The 10,698-nt window shown below is 34.8% G+C and overlaps 1 protein-coding gene across 1 annotated transcript; it reads right to left on the reverse strand.

Moving 5' to 3' along the window:
• Positions 1 to 1,871: 1,871 nt before the first annotated feature.
• On the reverse strand, positions 1,872 to 10,318 carry LOC136846476 (uncharacterized). Its single transcript, XM_067117284.1, has 2 exons — positions 10,173 to 10,318; positions 1,872 to 3,630 (listed from the first exon to the last, which is right to left on the reverse strand). Exons 1-2 carry the CDS (start codon positions 10,182 to 10,184, stop codon positions 2,599 to 2,601), a joined length of 1,044 nt encoding a protein of 347 aa, XP_066973385.1. The 5' UTR covers positions 10,185 to 10,318; the 3' UTR covers positions 1,872 to 2,598.
• Between the last annotated feature and the right edge of the window lie 380 nt (positions 10,319 to 10,698).

The following is a 10,698-nucleotide window of genomic DNA, read 5'->3' on the forward strand; positions in this document are numbered from 1 at the left end:
TCAGGAGAAAGGAAAATAACTGTTAATAAAGACTTTACCGATAAGAATAACAAAGGATATAATACAACCAGAAATGCTCCATAAAAATTGAAAGAGTGCCAAAACATGGAAGGGATATAGTGCCGAGAGAGGAATGATGAATGAAATGTCAGTAGGAAAAGGCAAAGGATAAAATACAGCTATTCGCCAAGGACTTCTGAATGTGACAGGTCATCGTCATTAGTCAAGACTCTGAGGTTCATCTCAGATTAGTTCCGCGTCAGTGCAGCTCCTCCGCCATCAAGTCTTATGAATAAAATGAGGCTTTAGTTCAAGGTCAAAGCGGAAACATGACCGAAACAGTATTTTGTTACAGGGACGGTGGATAATTACAAATGAATTAGCCGGTAAATAATGTGATATAGTTTCAAGGTTTGCTAAAAACTGTCATTGACTGGGGTTTTCACGACTGATTATTAAACATCAAAAGAAAGGAATATCAAGTCATTCTGCAAGGTGACAATGGGGTTTATAGAAGGAGGTTGCAAAAAGGAACCTTTCGACTCTTGGTGTTCATCATAACGTTCCTGCTCCCTTCCCTGTAACCACTAGTTGTAACTGTATTTATTTGCACTTGCAAAAATCAATCTCAGTAACCTTGCACTCGCAATTTCTGGAAAATCTTATTACTGTCTTGCTGAACTACACTTTGAAGTTGCAAGGTTTCTGCTACATTGCGAATCAATCGACTTCATCAACCGGAAACGGTTTTTTTGGTTTTAAGTTCATTTTTTAAATACATTACCTGCAATCACACTCAAAATAAGATCATTTTTATGTCTTCGATTCCATACAACAAACGGTGTGACAAGAGCAAGATTTCAGGCACAGAAGCAAATTTTTTCCCTTATATCATGCAAAACTGATGTCTAAAATGACTGGTAGGCGATGTCACAAAAGCAAGAATGCGCAGGTCTTCATTTCCGCCATAGATATTGTAAAGTTGTTCAGAGCTAGTAGAAAGATGTTAAAAAAAGTGGCATATCTCCTCAAGCAAGGATTTATCAAAGACAGATTTAGAAATTCTCTCAGGTGTCAGAACCTTGGCCTAACGATCTATCTATCTGGAAGGAAGTCAGAAGTGTTTTCTCTTGATTTGTCCTTTTATCTATTCATTTATTCTGTTTTATAGTAATTTTATTTGCTTTCCTTTGTTCACTTTAACTTATCTAGCCATTAATTTATTTGTTATGTTCGTACTTGTTTACTTTTATTCATTGTTATTTCCCTATCTTTATTCATTTTAGTTTGTTCAATTGTCTATTTATTTTGTTTTATTTTTCCTCGCTTTTATTTACTTACATTTCTTTCATTTTAATCCATTCCTCCAACGTTTGTTTTCATTTGACATATCAATAAATATTTTAAAACAGAAAATACAAGGTTTAGTTTGTAAGCCAGTAAAGAATTTAAGAAATCATGGCTATTTTTGCATACGGTACCTCCATGTTTGTAACGCTTCTCTCTTTTCGAATTTACTTCAGTCTTACTTTGATATATTCATAATTTTCATATTTTAAGCACTGCAATCTTCATATCTGAATCTGAGACAACATTATTCATATTTTTTATACTCTACAATTTTCCAAATTTTAATTCCTTCATAAGAACAAAAAATATTTTTCAAATGAAAACAACATCGTAGCTTACTAATACGTATACCGTTCTTTGTAATAAATCTGAAATTTAATCAATACATATACTAGCACTCTTGATATGACGATGACTGTTTGTTGTAAGCAACCCCTTGGTTAGACGAAGCAAGGTGAACAAAGAAATTTCACTTATACAAAGAGGAATAGAATATAAGAATAGGTATTAATAAAATACAATTTCTTCAAAAGAGTTTATTTACAAAATTTAAAAATAGATTTGATCTGAACTACAATTTATTTTTCGTTATACACTGCTGTATGCGTGACAACCCCATTCTTTGTGCCTCTAAATTTATGCTTTAATGTTTCTTGTTTTGTTTACTTTCCTATATTTGCTGCGTGAAAGGTAGAATTATTTTGAGCTAAAATACCATTTTCTTTTTTTATGAATAACCAATGCTCCAGAAGCTATCAATCTTCGAGGCAGGACTTGGGCTTCCCACACATGGCTAAATCTACAATAAATTAACTGAAATGAATGACTCTCCAAGGAATGTCTTTAAGGATTTATCAGTCCTGCCGTCATGCAGACGGCTGGACCAGCAGATACAGGAGACTGGAACCAGAGAATAACCCAACTGAAGGTAGGTCTGCATAAACACAGCAAAAAAAGTGTTCACCTTCGTGTAGATGGTGTTCAGTGACAGTCGTAGGTATTCAGATAAATTACATAGAGCCTGATAATAGGAACATTTTTTATTACCAATATGATATTCACTTGTTTGTTGACAGTTCCCACTGACAGCCGTGCTAATTCACATAACTGCACAGACCCTATAAGTAAAAATGCTGAGAAAATTCACTAACAAAAAGTGTTCTGCTCTTCATTAGAATCTTTCTTGAAAAGAGTTCTGTATCTGCATGTTGTGCTTAGCTTTAAGGTCTTAGAACTTAAAAAAGAAAATTACGCTACATATGTTTTAGGAGCCCAAGGATCATATGGGGTTTTGGGAAACCCCCTAAAACCGAACTCATCATCAGCAATATACGAAACCCTCCGTACTTTGCCATTGGTATCAATGTATGTGTATGATCCCCTGGTGACGCCATCAGGTAACTCGACCTCATGCTCCAAAGAATGGCCGCCTCCATACCCATATTTAAAACCACCTGATTCCTTATGGGAATGGAATTGGGAAGGGTCTTGAGAAGGAACTGCTTCAGAGTATGGACTTGGCAGAGCTTTGATCAAAGTAGGATGAGGTTTAATTATATTTAGTGATGGAGCTGCAAAAGGCACATAAGACATTTCCAGGGGAACTGAAGAGGAGTGAACTTTGTTGACTGCAGCCCCAGAGGTCTGAGAACGTCTGCTTCTGGCTGCTTTGATTTCAGCAACAGCCTTTAAATGAGCAGCTGCTGCCTCTTCAACTTCTAAGGTATGGCGCGCTGCTTTGATTTCGGCAACAGCCTTCAAGTGAGCAGCAGTTGCAGCCTCAACCTCTGGGGTGGGTTTAACTGGTTCAGGTAGAAGCATTTTTGGCATTGCAGGAGCTGTAGGTGCTGATGGGAGATTAGTGGCCTCCACTCGAAAGCCATTGTCATCCGCTATGTAGTTAGCCGTCTGCAGCTCCCCATTTGCATCTAGATACGTGTATGAGCCCCTAACAGCTCCGTCCCGAGTCCTAACCTCATGGGCTATGGTAGCGTCTCCTACGTAACCAAAGGCATATTGTCCAAGCAAATCCTGACTGTGATACTGAGTCTTCAGGACAGTCGGGGTCTCTTCTTCAGGGGCTGAAATCCCATTACTAGGAGGGTCCTGTATAGGAGGATGAACCCCTGTGATGACGGGATTCGATTTATAAAGTGGGGCTGGAGCCCGGAAGGCATAGGCAAACCCAGGGGCTACGCCCGGGGTATTTCCTACTGGGCTGAAGTTCACAACAGTCGTTGGCTTGCACCAACATACCGAGATTAATGATAACAACAACACCTGGAAAGAGAATCATGGTAACAGATCAATAAGCCCTTAGGTATCTAAAGTCATCAATGCAATGCATTACCAATTATACATTTACTAAATTCTTTCCTTTCATGTTTGCACAGACCTTAGACCTTAAACATCGTCCTTGGAAATTAACATTCTCAGTCACAGCAAAACTTTTGCTGCTTTTTTCAGTCACAGACAAGCATTACATATAATATATATATATATATATATATATATATATATATATATATATATATATATATATATATATATATATATATGATTGCATATGCATCAATTTAGCCGCTGAATTTATGAAACATTCAATTTGCTTAAATGAATGAGTTTCATTCAGACTGCTGAATTTACCTCATTTACTGTATTCTATCCTCTTGTTCTTCTCTGCTGGAAACCTACGTTTAGATATCGTACAGGATACAACGTATTGAATATATAATCATTTTACAAGAAATACTGTGGTATTTTACAATTGCCACTTGTAAGAAGCTTCCTCAATTCATATTTTTGAGAACAAAAACTTTTTCAACCCTATTTTAGTCATGGTCTAATATCATGCTGCTATGAAGTTCATTTGAGTAATGTTTCAGTCCGATTGTTGTGCGGCGCGATCCAATTCATTTTAGTTATGTTCTTGTCATTTTGTTATTATTAAGTGAACCTGATTAATGTTCCAGTCATTTTGTTGCTATCACGTGCATCTGACTATTTCTCTATTAGTTCTGTCGTTATCAACTGTAATTTAGTAATGTTTCCGTCGTACAGTTGCTATCAAGAGAACCTGAGTAATATTCCAGTCATTCTGTCGCTATAAAGTCCATTTGAATAACGTTCCAATCATTCTGTTGCTATCAAGCGTATCTGAGTATTGTTCTGGTCATCCTGTCGCTTTCAAGTTCAATATAGTAATGTTCCAGATGCTATCCAGTTCATTTGACGAGGGTTTCGGACTCCTTGTTGCTATTAAGTGCATTCACTGAATGTTTCAGTCATCTCGATGTTATAAATGCCTTTGAGTAATGTTCCGGCTATCTTATTGATATCTTGCTCCTTACAGCAATATCCCAGTCCTTACACTGCTGTTGCTGGTGAAAGTTTAGTCATCCTTTTGGTATCAAGCGCATTTGATGAATGTTAGGTCATCCCGTTACTATCCACTTTATTTTAGTCAAGTTCCAGTCATCCTGTTGTTATCCCGTTCATTTGATGACCGCTCCAGTCCCCTTGTTGCTATCAAGAGCATTTAATGAATGTTTCCGTCATCTTGTTAATGAGATAATTTGCGTAGCGTTCCAGCCATCCCGTTGCTATCCAGTCGTTTAAGCTCTGTTCCAGTCATTCTGATCCCATCCATTTAACTTTAGTAATGTAACATCGTGCTGTTAGCTAGTTTATTTAAGTTCTTGCTGCCCTATTGCTATCAAGCGCAGCTGACATATGAGGCAGTCATCCAGTAGCTATCAAATGCAACTGAGTAACGTTCCAGTCATTCTGTTGCTATCCAGTTCACTACATAATATTCCAGTTATCACTGGACCCGTCCATATCATATATCCCTGATGGTCTTCCGGTATAACACATACCAAAATGTACCATGATTATGCTACCGTTGTCCCAAAGTTACTTGAATTACGTACGAAAGACTACCTGGTCTCATTGTAATGTCCTAGGGTGGGCTGAGAAGTCAACTGTGTCCTACAAGAGGGTATCAAAATCCTTCCAGTTCATCTAGAGGGCTCATTACTTCACCTGTATTGATATTACTCGGTATCGGCACTGGGCCCATAAATGTCAGACAAATCGAGAAAGAATGAACGGAAAGTTTTGATCTCGAAACTTCCTACCCATGTGAAGGATGTTAATCTCTCTTTACTTCTCCACAGAGGAATAATAATAATAATAATAATAATAATAATAATAATAATAATAATAATAATAATAATAATAATATTGGCGCCGAATACGCGGACAAAGAACGTGGTACTGGAAAAGTAAATTTAATTGAGAGAGAGAGATAGAGATTCCAAGATTTTCACTCTTGATAATATAGGCGGTCTTACGTTGGAAACCAAATTTGCCAGATTTTTCAGTTCAACAACAGAAATAATGACACTGAAGTTATATTGTAACAATATGTATATATATATATATATATATATATATATATATATATATATATATATATATATATATAATTGCATTATATTCGACATATATATATATATAGTAATATATATTTCTAAACAGGATAGTTTATTCTTATACAGACATGCAATTTTCAACGAGTCAATATTAGTCTAAACAGGAAGTTTATTCTTTAATGAACAATCTCTATAAATTCGCAGTTTTAAACCAGTTAAATCTTTTATGAACACATAAATATTAGCCAGAAATCTCTTGCATGAATTCAGGACTTTTGAGGCGTGAAATCTTCGATAAATAAAACACAAACAAGTAAAATCTAGAAAAATAAAAATTTCCAACTGTCAAAAATGACTATCAATCACAGCCTTCAATTCAAAAGTCAAATCGTGGATTAGCTGGTGTGTAAGGCAAGATAGGGAATTATTACTCTTCAAGATCGAATATGAACTAAAAAAAAATGAGTGATACCTCATGCTTACTAATCATCCATCTGACTTTTACCAAAACACGAGCACACAATAATGCAGAGCAGCATGAAGAGATAGGATCAGGTCGCTAACGGTATAAAATGACTATGTTTAAGGTTTAATATAATATAGAGAGGTAAGGTATCTACCTAACAGCGAAAGTTACTAACTACTGACAACTTTATTTGTAGGGTCTAAATGATGAAAAAACTGAGGTACTAATAAAAATTCTTCGAGATATCTATGCTCCGCAAATAAAAATGGTTTCTTTGGGCTGCAAAAAGAGAGGAAAATTCTCATTCCTTTTTGGCAAAGTTCTTTATTTTACTTTGACAGCCATAACGGCTTTGAAGCTGTCTCCGAGTTATTAATGCATTTGCATCTAATCATTATTACCTTTGCAAAAGAAGTTGTCTGTGTATCTGTCTACCTGTCAATAATATATCTCGAAATGTTATTGATGGATTCTAAATGAAATTTTAACTTGAAGGGTGCCGTGTGGCCCAAAGAATATTTGGTTAGAATTTAAAATGGATGTAGATCCATTTGCAGACATTATCATTATTATTATTTGCCCAGGCGGAGGTATGCACACACTGAATGTTTTATAGTTATTTGAACTGATACACTAAATCCACCCTGAGACATTACTTTCTCCAGACAACTGAGATTTTTTATACATATCTTTTATATTTCTGCTTTTCCGGTAACCTTCACATCTATTTTTTGTCCCTTTTCTCTGCTTTGTTTTAAAATATTTCTTTACGAATTTCACTTCCGGCTGTCTTCCCTGTGTCCAACGTCTGTACAGTATGTCCTTGATTGTCACCCAGTTCTAATTTTTCTGTCGCATTTGTACTGAATATGTCAACTTACTGATTTACATACACATTCTTTATCAGTTTTACTCCATGTTATTAACGGTTTTTTCTTCTGACATTTGAAACTGACCTATTGTTTATTGTACGATCTTTATCTGGACTTATTCATCTGATATATTAATATACGATTTGATATTTCCTTTACCAAAGCTTCTCTCCGCAACCCTCATTTAGTTTTCTTAGTCAGAAATAACTATTTCCGCTAACATTTAGAGTAAGGCATTAATTTTGCGCTCACGGTTTTCTATTGTCACTCTTTCATTTCCGATCTCTGCCTTCCTATCTTCACTCTCGTTCAAATTACTGATTAATTTCCATTCATCTTAAATTCTATATGGCCATGACTTACTTTCTAGGGGGTAATCTTTGTTTTCCGTCAAAATAAATCTCACCTGCCATTCAAAAACCTCATCTCTCTTTAATTCAAGTGCCCAGTAAATTTTCTTTATCGATTTAATTCGAGTAACTTTTTTTTTATGATATGACTTTTTGTTTCGGTTTACGGTATATAATTTCTTAACAAATCTTTCGCTGCGTCGAAACCAGTTCAAAGGCTGAAGTTTTGGGCCTTCAAATAAAAATTAAGACTTTCACCATAACAGAAGAAATACAGCAGCTTTTAACAGGTTAGCAATGAAAATTTTAATGTGATAAATTTTATCAGCAAGAAGTTAAGTGTAGATTTTGTTAAGTTTTCTATAGTCTATATTAATTTCAGATAAAATTTATGAGTGGTTAACTCTTAGTCAAATATGATAGTATTAACCAAATATTTTCAAAAAATTTAACAAAATTACTGACAAGTGAATCAAAGTTAATCTTGAAAGAATTTACCAATGAATCAAATCTTTTTTTACAGACTTTGTCAGAGAGCGACTTCAAGTTGACTTCGATATTCATATTCATTATTCAAATTGGTTTTCAAATCGCTAATAAAAACTTATCTACAACGAATCCTTCCCGAGAGAAAAACCAACCCCGCATGACGATTCTCATCCATGATACCATTCCGGTCAAGATTTTTGTTATGATTTTCGTTACAACCGGTTCTCATAAATTTTTTTATTCCCTTTTTTAGTTGACGGTAAATTATTCACAGACAATATCTTTGAAGCTAATATAAACAATCGTCGAAATGTTTTTGCGCTTATATCTTTCCCTTGCTCCTTTTTTATTCATTGCGTGTGCGATCATTGTCTCGTTAGTCAGCAAAATCATACAAGATAATACATTATTTAAAAATGAAGAGAGATTCCGCAACCAAATTTTATTACTACATTCTGCAACCAGCCAGAAGAAAGAGGGCAGCTTCAATAATATCGCCTGCTCATATTTACCGTCAACTCCAAAAAGAACAGACTATAATATCCTTATCAATAATGCAGGAGCAGAAGTAGTAGTTGTCTTGTGGCTCTGCCCAGAAAAGTGAGACGAACATTATTCGGTATACAGAACCCATTGATTTTTATTCAGCGATTACCAACGCCAAATAATTTAGAGAGGGCGGTGCAGTGTACAAACCGGTCCACTTTTGACTTACAAAATAATATACTGACAGCAAGGATGTTAAGGGTGTGTATGTGTGTGTGTGTATATATATATATATATATATATATATATATATATATATATATATATATATAAATATTAAATATACATATAAAATTTACATACACATGTATATATACATATATATGCTCGTGTATATATACATAAATATGTATATGTATATATACTGTATGTGTATAGATACATATATACAAAAATATGTTTGTGAATGTATATAAAAATATGTATATTCATATAAATATATGTAGATATATATACGTATATCTATGTATACAGTATATACATATGAATATATGTGTATACATATATAGATATATACGTATATATATATATATATATACATATTTACAAATATACGTATATACACACGTGTAAGGATACATATATACACATACCTGTACATATATGTATATTCATGCATATATATATTGTATATACATACATGCATACATATGTGTGTAATGTATGCATATATATATATATGTAGGCTATATATAATGTAAATATATACATAAAAATTTATATACATATATATATCCATGCATATTTATATACAATGTAATGTTATACATATACATACATATGTATATATACATATATATATATGTGTGTGTATATATATACTGTATATATATATATATATATATATATATATATATATATATATATATATATATATATATATATATATATATATATATATATATATATAAATTCATAAGACAAATGCATTGTCGGAATAAGTTTTCTTCTTTATCCTTCTGACGATGACGACATTTAATAACGGAAAGAATTCCGGTATTGTGCACAAGGTTTTACCGATGCTGTCCGTTGATATATTAGTGTTTATATGTTTATTAACATTTATTTTTTAACCTTTTTTTTCACTGCTTGAAAGAAATTTAAATCACTCTCTTGCTGATGTTACTGACATGAAAATATGCAACCAAATACCTCTTCCTGACATCATGCATTATCAAGAAAAGTCTACCCTATTGTTTTCCGTTTGCCAGCAATTCACCTGCTGTCAATAGTCCACAGAGAAAAGGCTTTAAAAGAACGTTCACTGTTGTGAAGTCTTTTATCTTGAAAAAAATGCGTTACAATAAGAACTGTTCAATGTAAATATGATTGTTTTTTTCACAACTGCTGTTCCTTTTAACCGCATCACAACTTTCGTTCGTATTGTGCTGAGTGACACTCACTATACATGTCATAAGAATCCATAGCATCTCAGTTCATTGTTGCTGTTTTCCAGAGTGCAACAAATGAAATACAGACAGAATATTGCGTCATCACAATTACATATGTACACGTCTGGAAATCCAAAATCTTTCAGATTTATCCTTGAGCTTTGAGTTGCCGTCACTTTCTGCAGAATCATCACCAGAGGAGCCGCTACATCACATCAACCCCGTCTCTCCCTCCCCCCAACCACAGCACGTAACACTATTCCATCTCGTACCAGTGCCTTCATGCTGAAGTGTACTTCGACGAACTCGTCCCCCAGAGTAGACTGAAGCGGGAGAGGTGTGGCGGGTCCTTAAATAGGCTCCGCGCGACCACGCCCAATCCGACCTCCAGTCGCGAGGTCACCACACTCCCGCGTTTTTGGAATGCAATTCGCGCGCGCTGAAAACCATCAACACGTCAGAATCGCAACACGCACCGCACTCTCGTCACTTCGGATATCACTGAAGTCCATTATCCAGCAAAGGCCTGTTCTGGAGGAGGCAACGAAGACGAAGGGAAAGTCCCTGCGTCCTATATTCAATGATGGAGATTCTTTCCTGAGTCCATGCCAAGGTTATAGTAGAGGCTGGCGCTTGTGGTTTCTCTCTCTCTCTCCCTCTCTCTCTTTGAAATTGTTAATTTGTGGTCTGCCGTTGAATATCGACTTAATCTATCTTCCTGTTAACTCTTCTGAATATGTTTTCTACTATTGTCTTATTCCATTTTTGTGCTGTTATTCAGTCATTTATATACCTTAC

This window comes from Macrobrachium rosenbergii, chromosome 15 (genome assembly GCF_040412425.1).
Source record: "Macrobrachium rosenbergii isolate ZJJX-2024 chromosome 15, ASM4041242v1, whole genome shotgun sequence".
Classification (NCBI taxonomy): Eukaryota; Metazoa; Arthropoda; class Malacostraca; order Decapoda; family Palaemonidae; genus Macrobrachium; species Macrobrachium rosenbergii.